This window comes from Camelina sativa, chromosome 11 (genome assembly GCF_000633955.1).
Source record: "Camelina sativa cultivar DH55 chromosome 11, Cs, whole genome shotgun sequence".
NCBI classification, from domain to species: domain Eukaryota; kingdom Viridiplantae; phylum Streptophyta; class Magnoliopsida; order Brassicales; family Brassicaceae; genus Camelina; species Camelina sativa.
In genome coordinates, this window is record NC_025695.1 from 28,260,264 (window position 1) to 28,275,828 (window position 15,565).

The following is a 15,565-nucleotide window of genomic DNA, read 5'->3' on the forward strand; positions in this document are numbered from 1 at the left end:
GAGAGAGAGAGAGCATTAAATTGGGGAAGAAGGAAGAGGAAGAGAAATGTGAGTTGTTTTGCAGGTGAGAAAGAAAACAATAAATGGGGTTTTTGTCCTCCTTCATTAATGCGCCGAATGCTCTGTTCTGCTCTGCTTCCCACTCTTCTTCATTAATAATGGTTTGCTCTCTATACCGTCGGTTCTAATTATTAATAAATATATATAAAAAGTTAATATTTCGATTCCCACACACATCCACAAGTTACATTTTGTGTGAAAATAAACAAAGTTAACATTTTGGACCATATAAAAAACATTATGGTTTCTGAGAATGACATTAGTGATTTGTATTGGAGCATGTTATTTCAATACAATGCATGCAAATATCAATTATTAAAGTTAATATTTTTTTTTCATATACTCCATGTTATTTCATAAACATAAATTTATGCATATTATTCCTATAATGAAAGACTAGATTAAATCCGTACTAGAGCACGAGTTAAAATTCATTTTATTTGGACCATACATTAATTTGTGGCCATCTATCTAACTTTCTCGTGGGCCGTAACAAACCGAAACATAAATCTAAAGTGGTACCCACCAAACCGTAATTACCTACCGGACACAACTCAACCAGCCACTTGTTTGGCTTGGATTTTCATTAATAATACTATTTTCCAGGTTTGGAAACAGCTTATACGTTTTGACAAATTTTAATGACGTGGTCCGAGTAGCAGAAAGGTCACATGTGGTTGGATCTGATCTCTGACCCACGAACCTACCATAAATCCACTTTCTCATTATCCTGACAGATATATCTTGCATTATTACACGTCAGTTAGTGGACCAAAAAAAAAATAGAAATGCAATCCTTATTTTATTTGATTTCCAAAAATGGGTTATCAATTTAGTATTACCCGTATTCTTAACTTGCATATCAAGCTTAACAAAACTTGTATATTAATAGTAAGATATTAATTTTCTTTTTTTAAGACGAAATTGAATAAACTCTGTATTGTTGGAAAACACCTTTAAATGTATCCTTATTAACCATAATCAGAAATTCCGTTTGATAAATCATAAATCTCTTTTTACTTGCAAATCACGGTAAAACAAATATTTTTACACGTCAGATTTTCTTCGTTCTCTTTTTTTTTTTTTTAAATAAAATAAAATTAAAAAGCTACTGCCGCCTACGGCCTACTAGTCTAATTGCTTCAAATGTGACCACTGACCAATTCATCTTGTAATATAAAAGTTCAAAACATTGATAAAAACGTGTCAGAACATATATGGATTTGAATGGAAATTACGTGTTCAGATTGTAACTGCATTTTTTATGTATGTCAAACGCAGTTTTTAAAAATTATTTCTTGAACAAACTATTACATTTTTATAATTCTTTTCACACAAGTTTCCTTTCCAGAATAATTTAGGTTAAGTTTTTTTCCCTATTTTTCTGTTTTCCGGTCTGAATTTTGGAATTTTTTTTCTATTTATGCAGGAATCTGTTAAATAAATCCAAGAATATATTGCACTATGTTTGGAAAAAAATGAAAAGAAAAAACCAAAAAATTCATAATTAAACGGGAGAGAGAGTGAGTAAGCCGTGCAAAAGAAAAACTTATCTCCAATGAGTCATCGACACGTGTAAAAAGATGAGAACCGTACTCTATTGCTTCGTACCAGATCCCACAAAAGGCGGGAAGGAAACCATCAAGAAAAGCACATTGCTGACGTGGAATCGAATATTCGAAAACGCAGATCCATCCAGCTCCTTTTTTCCTCAGCTCTTTCTTTTTCTAATTACTATAAATACTCTGCAAAAAAAATCCCCAAATCCTCACACAAACATTTTTCGAAATCCCTATTTTACCCTCTCTCTCTCTCTCTCTGCTCTTGAGAATGGCTCTTAGAACTGTGCTCGTCTCCGACGTCCCTAGCCTCCCGGAGTCCGTTTACGGATTAACCGAAGGTATGACTTATCTCTCTGTTCTTGAGCTATGTCGTCGTCGTTGTTGTTATTTTTTTTTCTTTTTTTTCTTAAGTTCTTGTTTTTTGATTACAACAGGTTTAGAATTGAGCAAACCGACCTCGTTTAGGTTGCCTGGTTTCTCGGTGATCGGACATAGAGGAATCGGTATGAATGTGTTGCAATCGTCTGATCGTAGGACGAGAGGTGTTAAAGAAAACTCAATTCTGTCATTTAATTCCGCCGCCAAGTATCCTATCGATTTCATTGAGTTCGATGTTCAGGTTGGTACTCGATCTTTGATTTAGTGTTCAATTCAGGTCAGAGGGGGTTCCATTGGGGTTTATGTTTTCTAATGGAAGAAGATGCTGATTTCGATTTTGTTTTTCTTTGGGTGGGGTTTGTGGATGAAGATGCTATGTATATAGTTTCTTAGAAAATTGATATGAAAAAAAAAAAAAAATATAAGAACAAGAAGATTTGAAGAGAAACGAGAGATGGCCAATAGAAGCAAAGTGAAAAAAACGACAAAAGCTTTGTGTGGTTTTTCTTTTGTAGGTGACAAAAGATGATTGTCCTGTCATTTTCCATGATGACTTCATCTACTCTGAAGAAAACGTGAGTCTTCTTCTTCTTCTTCTTAGATCTCTTTGTATTTTTTGTTTCTCTGGATCTTTGTGGGCTTGATGGATCTGGTGTTTTCTTTTATTTGGTTCAGGGTATTGTTAATGAGAGTAGAGTGACGGATCTGAGTCTGTCTGAGTTTCTTCTTTATGGACCTCAGAAGGAGTCTGAGAGAATTGGGAAGACCCTGATGAGGAAATCCAAAGAGGGGAAGGTTTTGAAATGGGACGTTGACTTGGATGATTCTCTTTGCACGTTGCAAGATGCTTTCGAACAAGTTGAACAAACTCTTGGGTTCAATATCGAGTTGAAATTCGATGATCATATCCTCTATGAACGAGAGTTTCTTGTCCATGTCCTGAGAGCAGTTCTTCAGGTATGCACAATACTAGTTCCTATTCCTCCTAATAGAACCAATTGTTAAAAATGCTCATTTTCTGATAATGTGTCATATCAAATTCCGCTCTTAGTGGAAATTGAATGAGAAAGGTCTCTACAACGTTTTTGATCTGTTTAGCATATACGAGAGGGTTTTGTCCATATCCCTTTTTGGATCATTGCTGTTGACCTAAAATTGCTAGTCTATGGTGGATTTTGATAGATCAAGACTTGTTAACTTATCATTTTAAGACATCATAAGCCTTACTGAGCAACGTTTTGTGTTAGACCTTAGAATTTCAGAGAAGTTGCTTATCTTTGGTATTGTAATGCTCTTGAACTTCTTCTGTTTTCTTATTCAATTCTGTGACAAAAACTACAGGTGGTCTCTGATTATGCTAAAGACAGACCAGTGATCTTCTCAAGTTTCCAACCAGATGCAGCAAAACTTGTTAAGGAGCTGCAGAGCACTTACCCTGTATGTTCCATTCTCGTTCTTTCCTTTGATAAATGCCAAAAAATTAACTTAAGATCTTAGTCAAGAATGAATGTAGAGTTTTCCTAATTTAACAATGTTTTCTGAACTGAACCCAGGTTTTCTTTCTGACTGATACGGGGAATGAGATTCACAATGACGTGAGAAGAAACACACTCGAAGAAGCCATTAAAGTTTGCTTGGAAGGAGGTCTTCAAGGCATTGTTTCAGAGGTAAAAGGAGTGTTCAGAAACCCAGCAGCCATTGCCAAGATCAAAGAATCTAACCTCTCTCTCCTCACATATGGCAAACTCAAGTAAAGCTTCCTTCACACTTCTTATGCACAACTAATTTATGACTAATGTCTAAATCCCCCAATTCTGTTTTCTTATTGCTGTTGGATCCGATCATTGATTAGATTTTATATATTGTGTTGCAGCAATGTGGGAGAGGCCGTGTACATGCAATATGTGATGGGGATTGATGGAGTGATTGTAGATTTTGTTGAGGAGATTATAGAGTCCACGAGACTCATGATGATAAGACCACCATCATCATCATCACCATTACCATCACCTACCAAGGATGATGATGGTGCCATTACACGACCTGAGTTTTCACAGAAGGAGATTGCTTTTCTTCTCAAGCTTCTCTCTCAATTAATACAAAATTGATCTTCATTCTCTGCTTTTTTTTTTCTTTTTCCCCAAGTTTCTTTTTAGGGTTTTTTTTTTTTTTTTTTTTTTTTAAAATTTTTAATTTCCTTGGTTGATTTTTAATTTATTATTCTGGGTGCATTGCCCAATAGTTGGAACTGTACATAATTTTATGTAATTTTCTTTCTTTCACAAGGATTCATTTTACAGAAGGAAACCAACTATTATTTATTATTCATAACTAGAAAATTATATATTTGATACATCAGCTTTGTAGTATAATTATAGGTCGATCAATGTTTTTAGTTCAGTGTTCTAAACAAGTCAAGATAATTCTTAATTCCTCAATTAGAATTTGAAGTAATTGATTTGTTCCAACCTTTACAGGATGCTCGAAGTTCCAATATTCAAACTACATCTCATGCTCTCACTCCTCTGCCTTAACAATGAAGAAAACAAAAAGACATTCGTTTCTCTTCAAGTATCAAATTCAAGAATCCAATGCCAGTTGCCACAACAGAAAGTCTCTTTTATATACCCTAACCTAAAAAAATTAACAACTGATTCACGATCGCTTAATAATAAAACTTCCCTTCAACTCAATTTTAATGTTTTGATTTGTTTCCATGCATGCTTTATTTAAACGTTTTCTACTACGTTTTCAATTCTACTACAATTATATTTACCACTCAAGATCTGAATTCAGTTTTCATTGTAAGGTTTTATACCAACTACTGATTGATATAGTACAATCACTTTTTTTTTTGTTCACTAATTCTAACAATGACTGGAATAGGAAAAAAAAAAAAACTCAAATTTATCTGAACACAAAATCTAAGTTTATCTTCATTTTTTGTTTAGTACGGAAACATCAAACAAAATAAAATAATATATATAAAAACCGTTTTAAAATATATTTAGGAACATTAAAAATAAAATAACAGTAGTTTGAGCTTTCGATTGTTAACTATTTTAAATATAATAAAATGTAAAAACTCAAAAATTGTGTTATATAAATATTCCATTCTGATTTAAGTAAATAAAAAAAAAAGTAAAATTGTGTTATGTAAATATTACTCTATTAATAGTTACCATTAACGATCAATGCATGCGTGGCGTGTTATCTTATTCAATTTTTTTTTGTTTTTAAAAAGGAAAAATCATTTTTCCTAGTTGTATTAGGAATAAGACGAAGCTATCTTTGTTCCGACAGTATATATATATGATCACAGTCTAGTTCGCAACAAACTTATCTTATAGGCAGCTTCGGGTTCAACCTACCAAACTCCTCCACACAAAAAAAAAAAACATCCCCCAGATATTTCACACGCTTTGCGGGAGATCTCCATCAACATAAAACCCTGGCGGTCGATAATTTATTTAACGTTTTTTACTTTATTATTGCAATGGGGCCTGTAACATACAACGACCTGCCAATAGGGATGAGGTTTCGTCCTTCAGATTTGGAGATGGCAGTTTATTTCTTGTACAAGAGAGCTTTCGGATATCAGATGAATGCTCGTATAGTACCTGAAGACTGTCATGATATCTTCTCAAGACATCCTCAGGACTTGCCTGGTGAGACTTCCTTCCTCTTTATTCTGAATTGTATCAAAAATATGTTCTGTTTTTATTGGCTTATTCCTTGTTTTCTTGAATCAGCAGCTTTGTTTTGTGAATATGATAACCTTTTTTTTGATTTTTATGTTCTTCTTTCAGACTATGAAAAGGAAGATGAGCATTGGTACTTCTATCGGAAAAAATCTAAAAGTCCTACCAAGTCTTATAATCTTTGGATACCAACTGGAGAAGAAACGGAAGTGTTGGATCCAAAGAAGAATGACAAATTAGTCGGTATAAAACATTCATTTGCTTTCATTGAGAACGAAGAAGAAGAATCCGAAAATAACGGTTTGCCTGACGAAGAAGAAACTCCAGAATACAATTGGTACTTGGATGAAATTAGTCTCCCATTGACAGTTACAGATACTGATTGGACTATGTGCCACGTCTATTGCAAGAATACCAAACCTGAGTTTGTAAGTTTGCCAGTAGTCCCATACGAATCCGAATCCGAATCCGAACCCGAGTCGGATCAATCGGAAGGAGAGGAAGAAGAAGAAGAAGAAGAAGAAGAAGAAGAAGAAGAAGAAGAAGAAGAAGAAGAAGAAGAAGAAGAAGAAGAAGAAAAAGAAAAAAGTGTAGAGAAGCCTGCAGCAGAAACATTGAACCTTGTTAAAGAAAAAAAAGACGAAACCGGTCTTCTTCCTCCACCTCCTGCTTCACCTTAAGGCTTCTTTATCCATCACATGGTGCTTTGGTCGTTTTATCAAGTGTTCATGAACGCAGCTTTGGTGCCTTTTTATGATATTTAATTTATTCAATCTTTTATGAAGACAAGAGTTTTTGATTTGGTCTATGGAATAATTTTTATGAGAAAATGAAGAGAAGAAAGAGTTTTGGAATCAGAATGAAAATGCAAAAACATAATCACATCATAAATAAATAATAATAGCTCTTCTTGGTATCATCATCAAGAAGAGTATTAGATTCTCTCAACACCTATCAAAGTCCAAATATTTTTATTACCTTCTAGCTGCATACATAAGTACAGGTTTATGTCTCTGATTGTCTCATTTCAGTTTCCGTTAACATCACTTACTCGCTGAGGGCTCATGTTAGTAATCACCCGTCTACCTTGCTAAATTGCGCTCGTATTCCTCCAGAGGAGTAAATCAGAGCTATACGAGTCGTAATCTATTCCAATCGTTTGCTAAAATAGAAAGATATATATTTATATACAATATGATTAGTCCAATTTTAAGACTAGAATCCAAAAAAAGAAAGAAAAAATTTCAAAATTATTAAGGGAAAGGATGACTTTGACCATCTTAAAAACATTTTTTTTGGTCAAACATAAACTTTATTTTTATTTTTTTTTCTTCTTCCTACTTCCGCCTTTGTCATAAATCTTTGACTTTGACTTTGACTTTTCTCCAGTCTCGGCAGATTAGGCCACGTGTTAAATCTCTTATCTGAACCGTTCATCTTGTTAAGACGACGCGTATCATTTTTTTTTCTCTCTCTCTCCAAAATGGTCTCGTCTCCGTCTCTCTGTTGTTTCTTTCTTCCGATCTGTTTTTTTTTTTTTTTTTCTTTCTTTGACCAGAAAAACAATCTTTCTTTTTTCTTCTTCAATGTCGTTGAACACATCCTAAAGATACTTGAAATAATCGCTCACTCCTTCGTCTATCTTCTCTCTCTCTTTAGACAACTCCCAAATTTTGCGAAATCATCGAGCGCTTCGTGATTAGGGTTTTTGTTTTATCGGGGGAGATATAGATATGATGAAAGCTTCGTTTGGAAGGTTAAGGAGATACGCATTGCCTAAGACCGATGCGATTGATGTTGGAGAGCTTTTTCCCACCGCTCAGATTGAAGGTCTTGCTCGAGCTGCTAAGGTTATTTTATTCACTGTTTCTCATAAATGTTCGTTCTCGGGATTTTTTTAAGTAGGGTTTTGATGTTCTTCGTACTTCGATCGAGTTTTTTTTTTCTGACTTTTCATGAATTGGAATGGTTTTGAGGATTTACATTTATAGAAATTTGTTCATCAATTTCTACTTTTATAGATATTTCTTATGGAGGAATTAGGAATTGGCTTTTATATTAGTTATGGTAAGAGAACTGATATTGTAACTGATGCTACTTTGTTTGCTTGTTTCATGAATTTAGACCTGGAGGAAAACATGAATTTTTTTAGTCATTTAAGTTATGAATTTTAGCGAATTGTGTGATGCTAATAGTCTAAGTTATTTTGTTTTCAGGATATGCAAGACATGAGAGAAGGTTATGATAGATTACTTGAGGTAGCTGCTGCGATGGCTAATAGCGCATATGGTAAACTAAGCTCTCCAATTTTTATTAGTCTTTCACTTTTGTAGCTTCTTGATGTTCTCTAACATTGTAACTGTAAGTCTGTAATGTGTATGGTTGCTTCATATGAGATGGGGCTTGCAAGTTGCAATACCTGCGAGCTCTGTTGGATTGAATTTACTTCAATTTTGTACTATTGCTGCTAGCCTCTCATTGATGTCTTCGATAAAATTAGTCACCATGCGAATTTTTCATTTCCTAGTGTCTTCAGCATTTCTTAATAAGTATTTTTTTTTTTTGTTTAACTTTGTTAGAAACCTTTGTTGATGTTTTAGGTTTCTTTTATATTTTGTGCTCATTCTGCTTCATACACGAACATCAGTATATTGTTAGACTTGATCAATTTTCTTTTTTTTTTGTTTCTTTCGTTTGGTATTATTATCAGAGTTTTCTGAATCATTGGGGGAAATGGGTTCATGCTTGACACAAATCGCGCCTCATAATGATCAAGAAACTGGTAAGCTTTCCAAGATTCGGCGGCTATCATGGAAGTTTGTTTTTCCTGTTTCCATGCGGTAACATTGTTTCTTCTTCTGCAGGTGGAATTCTGCTAATGTTAGGTAAAGTTCAGTTTGAGCTTCAGAAACTCGTCGACACTTATGTAAGTTGGATGTTGCAACCTTGTACTTTTCATGAACCAAATATGTATAATTATTATGAACAAAACTGAGGAAATTCTTGTTTCACTCTTTTTTTCCTTCAGCGTTCTCAAATATTCAAGACCATTACACGACCATCAGAGTCACTTCTTAGTGACCTTAGAACCGTCGAGGTATGCCCTAGCTTTAGACTTTTGAAGTCAAGAGTTTATATGAAAGCCAGAAAACTTCTCGTTCCAACCTTATAAAGACCACTTAGATTCTCATCTTTTCTTGTCTCTCCCTCTCAGGATATGAAGCAACAATGTGAAGAAAAGAGGTCAGTTATTTTCTGCAATGTAGTTTTTCATTTTCTTGGTTTTGGTTTGATATAATCTTGCCTTAACCTCTGAGTCTTACTTACAGAGACGTCGTTAAGCACATGATTACGGAGCATGTGAAAGACAAGGTACAACTTAAAGGCAGTAAAGGGGAAAGACTTATTCGCCGTCAGTTAGAGACTGCCCGTGATGAGCTACAAGATGAGGCGACTTTGTGCATTTTCCGATTGAAATCTCTAAAGGAAGGCCAAGCTCGAAGTCTCCTCACACAAGCTGCCCGCCATCACACTGCTCAGGTACAATATGAATAAGATGACTATTTTCTGTATGAAACCGATCTGCAATTGCTCAATCAGTGTCTCTTGTGCTTTCTTATATACGCATAGATGCATATGTTCTTTGCTGGTCTAAACTCGCTGGAGGCAGTAGAGCACCAAGTCAGAATTGCTGCAGAGAGACAACACATCGACTGTGAGCTCTCTGATCATGGGAACGAAATGGAATGTAGTGAGGATAATGATGATGATGATGACCGACTTGTTAACAGAGATGGAGAACTAAGTTTTGACTACATAACAAGTGAGCAGAGAGTAGAAGTTATATCTACACCACATGGATCGATGAAGGTAATTTGAATTTTAAAATGGACCTGAAATTGGAAAAGAGAAACTTTACCGATTAAATAACAGAGTCTCATGTACTGCCATTTCCATATAGATGGATGACACAGATCTCTCGTTTCAACGCCCTTCACCTACAGCAGCAGCAACAGTATGTTATTTTCTTGAATCTTATATCAGATTTTAAACATTTTGTATGTACTTAAAAATTTGTGAACTCTCAATTGTATGAGAATTGCATGAGTGATTCGGTGTTGAAGTTATATTCTCTGCTGCAGGTAAATGCAGATCATAGGGAAGAGCACCAGCACCCAATTTCAAACCGAGATCGCAGAACGAGCAGCCATTCAGCACCTTTGTTTCCGGAAAAGAAATCTGATATAGCAGATAGATTGATGAGACAGGTGACGCCATCTGCAAATGCTTACATATTACCAACTCCAGTCGATTCAAAGTCCTCATCAATCTTCACAAAACCCGTCACCCAAACAAGCCACAGTGCAAACTTATGGCATTCTTCTCCGCTAGAACCGATAAAGACCGCTCATAAAGATGTGGAAAGCAACCTCTATTCCCGTCTTCCCCGTCCTTCAGAACACGCATTTTCTGGACCACTTAAACCATCCTCGACCCGTCTTCCAGTTCCAGTTCCTGCTCAGGCTCAGTCATCTTCTCCAAGGATCTCTCCTACTGCTTCACCTCCGCTTGCTTCTTCTCCTCGGATCAACGAACTCCATGAGCTTCCAAGACCACCAGGTCAGTTTGCACCGCCACGACGCTCGAAATCTCCTGGTCTGGTTGGTCATTCGGCGCCATTAGCGGCTTGGAATCAAGAAAGAAGCAATGTAGTTGTGTCAACGAACATTGTAGCATCACCACTTCCGGTACCACCACTTGTCGTAGCGAGAAGCTTCTCTATACCTTCTAGAAACCAGAGAGCCATGGTTCAACAACCCTTGCCTGAGAGGAACCAAAACAGAGTAGCCTCTCCACCGCCTTTGCCACTAACGCCAGCGTCTCTGATGAATCTCAGATCGCTGTCTCGGTCTCAAGTTGGGGAAGTTGCTCATCAGAGCGGACTAATTAGAGGTAACGGAAACAAAACTAACTTGGTCTTTCTGTAACTTATCTTAATCATTAATGATTTGATGACATGGTTTGTTTATATTATAAACGCAGGAGTAAAACTGACTGAACACTACTGACGCTGTAACGTCGCGTTTGATCAAAACGTTAGTTGTAGAAAGAGACCTACGTACGCGAGTAAATATAAAAGTCGATATTTTGTAATTCTTTAGTTGTTGAATCTCCTAATTTGTTCTTAGGCTTCAGATTTTTTAAAATTTTTTTACTTCTTATTTCACTTTGAGACCAATGTTAACGTAAAAATTAGTTCTTTACTTTCTGAAAAATAGGATAAAAAGAGTTTTTAGGGGAAATGATAGGATACTACCTTTCTCCAACCAAGAAACTAAATAAACCTTACAAAATCCATCGATTTCACCTTTGAAGAAGAAAGTAGGCATTTATCTTCTTTTTTTTGAGTTTATAAGCTAAAAAGTTTATTTAATTTCTAAATATGGTATTTTGTGTTATACAAAAAAAGAAAGTGAAAATGACAGTAACATGATCAGAGAGAGAGTTAGGCTGGAGAAATATGTTTACCGGATAACACGTGAAGATGGCTAGAATACCTAACTTTGTAGCTTCTCGCTCTACCCTTTATTCTTTGATTTAATTGGAATTTTTGTATTTTAAAGCTTTATTCTAGTATAATTTGCATTGTAAACTAAGGGGAGTGTATTCAAACCATGATTTTGGAGAATTTGATGGGATTTAGGAAATTTAGAATTTTGATAGATTTTAGAGAAGTTGATATGATTTTCTGTAAAATTCTTTCAAATCCCACCTAAAAACATGAGATTTAGATTTCGGTATGTTTAACTAAACAAATCCTCTCAAATCCTCCAGAATCCTAAAAATCATTAAAATCCAAATCCACAAAATTGTTTTGAATAACAGTGGATTTTAAAGTAGATTTTTAAATCATCAGTTCAATAACAGTGGATTTTAAAGTAGATTTTTAAATCATCAGTTCAATAACAGTGAATTTTAATAGACTTTTTAAAATCCATGATTGAATAACATAAGATTTGTAAATTTCACACAAATCACTTAAAATGTCAAGTTGAATACACCCCCTAATATTTTCTATTAAGTTTCAGTCTAGAGATCGTGATTTTTTTTTTGTTTCCCATTTTATAAAGAGACGAAAATAATAAATTTTGATTAATTAAAGCCGTTAGAAAAAAAAAACGAGTATTATGCGTTAATGCCGAAATAGTTGTATTATACAGTAAACACTACAGTTTCCAGAAATATCAAATTAAAAAAAAAAGGGAAAAAAAAAAGCAAAAAAAAAGAAAAAAAAGAAGGGGAGCTATGGTGATGCGATGTTGGGATTTATTTATAAGCGAGACGAGACGAGACGAGAGGTAAGAAGAGAAGAAGAAGAAGAAGAAGAAGAAGAAGAAGAAGAAGGTCTCCATCATCTACATTCTTCTTTTATTTTATTTTCTCCATTATTAGTTTTTTCGTATTGCATCCTTCGAATTCACTTAGTTGGTGTTCGATTTTGGGGCTGGATTGCGATTTTTGGATTTTGGCGTATAGAAACTTTTTTTTTTTTTTGCATCATCCTCAGGTTCTTTGATTTTTATTGCTTCATCGGTGCGTTTCATCATCAGATTCTTCTGATTGACGACGATGAGAGCTCTCATCTCTTCATTGTTTTGATTTCATCATCACACAAAATGTTTCCCCTGTGCAATCTCTCTGGTTCATCTTTCAACATTCATGATCCGCACTTTTTTTTTTTCTTTCTTATGTCGTTTGTTGATTTGTGCCTTATTTGTATACTATAATTCCTCATTGGTTCTGGTTTTGTATGATTAATGTTCCTTGATCATTATCTTCATCTCTTCTTACTTTTTACATGTAAGAGAAATAATGAGAAAAGTTATAAACTTATCTTCTTCATTTATGTGTTGACTCCTTGTTTCTTTCATGGTATCAGAGCCAGGTTGCTGTCTAATACTACAGCTTGTGTTTTAGTGTGATGCAGCTTTTATGAATCTTTCAGATTAGTTTTTTTTTTTTGGATTAGAGCCGTATTGTAATTGGATATGTTGTTGATTCTTCTTCTCCCATTTTTTTTTGTTCATTTCAGGAGACTGTGACACCTATCAACTCTGTCTTATCTAATCCTCAACATATATATGTTGTAGGCAACTATATTTTTAGAAGTGATAAGGTCCTCTGAGCATTGGCATGGGTCTGCCACATACTGCTTCAAACGAGCAAGCAAATGAAGGTTTGTCTTCTGCTTCAAGTTGCAGCCTTTCCCAAAGTCTTCCTGTAAATGCCTCTTCTGGTGATTCCACCGGTAATTTAAGAGGGAATAATGAAGGAAGCCTCTCCTCCTTTATTGGAGGAGAGGCTTCCTTCATTATTCCCTCTTAAATTACCGGTGGAATCACCAGAAGAGGCATTTACAGGAAGACTTTGGGAAAGGCTGCAACTTGAAGCAGAAGACAAACCTTCATTTGCTTGCTCGTTTGAAGCAGTATGTGGCAGAATCTGATAGGAACACTACATTGAAATCTTTGGAGTTTAGAGATGATGACTTTTGGAGATTTCATGACACCCGGGCTGGTACTTCATTATCTGATCACCAACCGGCTTATGCCATGGATAAGGTTAATTTGAATCGAAATGGAGTTAGAAGGATAGTTGGTTTCCAGTCAAATGAATCTAGCTCACCGAGTAGTGAATACACACGTATCACTGGTAATCGCACTGCTGGATCTAATGAAGTAGATATCACCGGTGGATCATTAGTCAGGAAACGGGTTAGCTCTCCTCTGAGTAAGCTTTTCCCTGAGAAATTTAGAGGTGACTCGCTCGATATCAGCCGTAGCAACCAACAGTTAACAACCAACACTCCTGTTGCACAAGATCATAAAAAGGCCAATATCTCTGAGACATTATGTTTCTTTACCACTTCTACCTGCTCTGAATGGGGGAATGACTCGTCACACAGGGGTAAGCTTTCATCTACCATTTTCACGGATGGTCCATTGCTTGACTCCAGTGATCTACAGCCCACAAAAGATATACCTTACTTATATTCACCAGTACATGAAAGATCTCTAGTACATGCTAAACCATTACCATGTCATAAGAATATATCTGTCTCTCCTCCACTTTCTCTGTCACCTCTTGGGCCAAGATTTTCCGAGAGAATGAAAGCTCTCCAAGGGGGCCTAAATGGGAATGTTTTTGAAGATGGTGTTTGTTTAAGGAATACTGGTGAAGAAGCAGAACTCAGGACTGGTCGTATATCGTTTGATGATAGTAATGGTATCCAGAGAGCCTTTTCAATGGATACAGGTATTGAATCAGTTCCTACATCTCCATGTAAAAGGTTTAGTAGAAGCTTGAGTGGACGTCCCATTCAAAGGTCATTGGTTGGTTCTTTTGAAGAATCGCTATTTTCAGGAAGGTTTTCCTGTGGGCAAACTAATCAGGTCTCACTCACACCAAAACCCATAAAAGATTCATAAGATCAGTCAAACCTCTTTGTTGTCAGTAACCAAAAAACATTTAAGACATTTACATTTGATTCACTTACTCTCTTTTGTGTCTTTCTTTGTAGAAGATCGACGGTTTTCTTGCCATTCTTAGTATTGCTGGTGGAAACATCTCTCCAAAATCACAAAAGCTTCCATTCTCAGTAACAAGTATTGGTGATGATTGCTTCTTACTATACTACGCCTCCATAGATATCTCTGGAGGGTCTTCGCAAAACAAACTATGGGGTCAGAAACTGAAAACCAACCAAAAAAATTCTGATGCTCAGAGCATTAATAGACGGCTTCGAATTCCTATGAAGGGTCGTATCCAACTGGTACCCTCTTGTCTCTTGTCTTATTTGAAAAAGTAGATTCTCGCAATAATGATTAAAATTAGAATTATATGATGACTTATTCATGATATGATCTTCTGTTTTGCAGGTTCTGAGTAACCCTGAAAAGACACCTCTTCACACTTTCCTCTGTAATTATGACTTAACAGATATGCCACACGGTACAAAGGTAACTTCAAACCTTCCTCCCCTTGTTTAATTCATTTGCTGTCCCATTTTAGATTTCAGTTGTTGCTTGCGTTATCTAAAAGATGCAATGATTCAACGTTTGATCGAAGTCTTGTTTCATGGTCAGACCTTCCTGCGCCAAAAGGTTACCCTGGCCTCCTCTGTTCTGACCAAAGCCAACCAAAGTCATGCAAATAAAGGTAGGGAAGGATCTGAGTCAGTGGATGAATTGCATTCGCCGAATGAGTGTGGGAACAAGAATTGTCGTGAGACGTACAGAGAAACAGGAAAACGCTGCTCAAAATCCGGAGTCATGCGCTACGCTCTACATCTAAAATTTATTTGCCCGTTACGCAAGAAAGCCACAAAATTAGGTCAGAAGAAAAGCTTGGATGCAGCAGACGATGGGGAGAGGAGATTCTATTTGTATAACGACTTAAGAGTTGTGTTTCCTCAACGCCACACTGATTCTGATGAAGGAAAGGTATGTTTTAAGAAATTTTATTTAAACGTCATTTGGTAAAAGCTACTTTTGAACGCAAACGCAAAACGCTGATGTGGCTTTTGAAATTGCAGTTGAATGTGGAGTATCATTACCCGGAAAATCCAAGATACTTCGACGTGTAACCAATTGAATCTCTCTGCTTCCTAAATCGTTTTCTAATTTAGCTTTTGTTAGAAGAAAATAAAAGAACGTTGTACATATAAAATAGAGAATAAATCATCTGTCATCTAAATAGCCATACCAAGTTGGTTTCACTTTCAGTAATGGCTGACTTACTTTGTAGAGAACACTACTGCTAAAAAACGAAAACATGCAATTTTATGAATCTGCTATCCAATTT

At 35.7% G+C, this 15,565-nt stretch overlaps 4 protein-coding genes across 7 annotated transcripts; all 4 read left to right on the top strand.

Annotated features, from left to right (window-relative positions):
* On the top strand, positions 1,827-4,149 carry LOC104724480 (glycerophosphodiester phosphodiesterase GDPD2). The gene is made up of 7 exons (XM_010442969.1): positions 1,827-1,960; positions 2,057-2,241; positions 2,516-2,575; positions 2,676-2,957; positions 3,342-3,437; positions 3,554-3,750; positions 3,874-4,149. Exons 1-7 carry the CDS (start codon positions 1,891-1,893, stop codon positions 4,106-4,108), a joined length of 1,125 nt encoding a protein of 374 aa, XP_010441271.1. The 5' UTR covers positions 1,827-1,890; the 3' UTR covers positions 4,109-4,149.
* Positions 5,192-6,651, top strand: LOC104724479 (histone acetyltransferase KAT6B-like). Its single transcript, XM_019232447.1, has 2 exons — positions 5,192-5,668; positions 5,810-6,651. The coding sequence occupies exons 1-2, from the start codon at positions 5,497-5,499 to the stop codon at positions 6,379-6,381; spliced, it is 744 nt and encodes a 247-aa protein (XP_019087992.1). The 5' UTR covers positions 5,192-5,496; the 3' UTR covers positions 6,382-6,651.
* LOC104724481 (uncharacterized protein At2g33490) lies at positions 7,162-10,965 on the top strand. Of its 2 annotated transcripts, XM_010442971.2 has the most exons (11): positions 7,163-7,551; positions 7,918-7,990; positions 8,412-8,483; positions 8,566-8,627; positions 8,730-8,798; positions 8,916-8,944; positions 9,031-9,241; positions 9,332-9,571; positions 9,663-9,716; positions 9,844-10,654; positions 10,745-10,965. In XM_010442971.2, exons 1-11 carry the CDS (start codon positions 7,435-7,437, stop codon positions 10,768-10,770), a joined length of 1,764 nt encoding a protein of 587 aa, XP_010441273.1. In that variant the 5' UTR covers positions 7,163-7,434; the 3' UTR covers positions 10,771-10,965. The 2 variants fall into 2 exon arrangements, with proteins under 2 accessions (XP_010441272.1, XP_010441273.1); XM_010442970.2 differs by lacking the exon at positions 10,745-10,965 and having other exon boundaries at positions 7,162-7,551; positions 9,844-10,689.
* LOC104724482 lies at positions 11,847-15,550 on the top strand. Of its 3 annotated transcripts, XM_019231619.1 has the most exons (7): positions 11,847-12,106; positions 12,795-13,056; positions 13,200-14,154; positions 14,283-14,534; positions 14,641-14,721; positions 14,848-15,204; positions 15,297-15,550. In XM_019231619.1, the coding sequence occupies exons 2-7, from the start codon at positions 12,896-12,898 to the stop codon at positions 15,345-15,347; spliced, it is 1,857 nt and encodes a 618-aa protein (XP_019087164.1). In that variant the 5' UTR covers positions 11,847-12,106; positions 12,795-12,895; the 3' UTR covers positions 15,348-15,550. The 3 variants fall into 3 exon arrangements, with proteins under 3 accessions (XP_019087164.1, XP_010441275.1, XP_010441274.1); XM_010442973.2 differs by lacking the exons at positions 11,847-12,106; positions 12,795-13,056 and having other exon boundaries at positions 13,068-14,154; XM_010442972.2 differs by lacking the exons at positions 11,847-12,106; positions 12,795-13,056 and having other exon boundaries at positions 13,224-14,154; positions 14,286-14,534.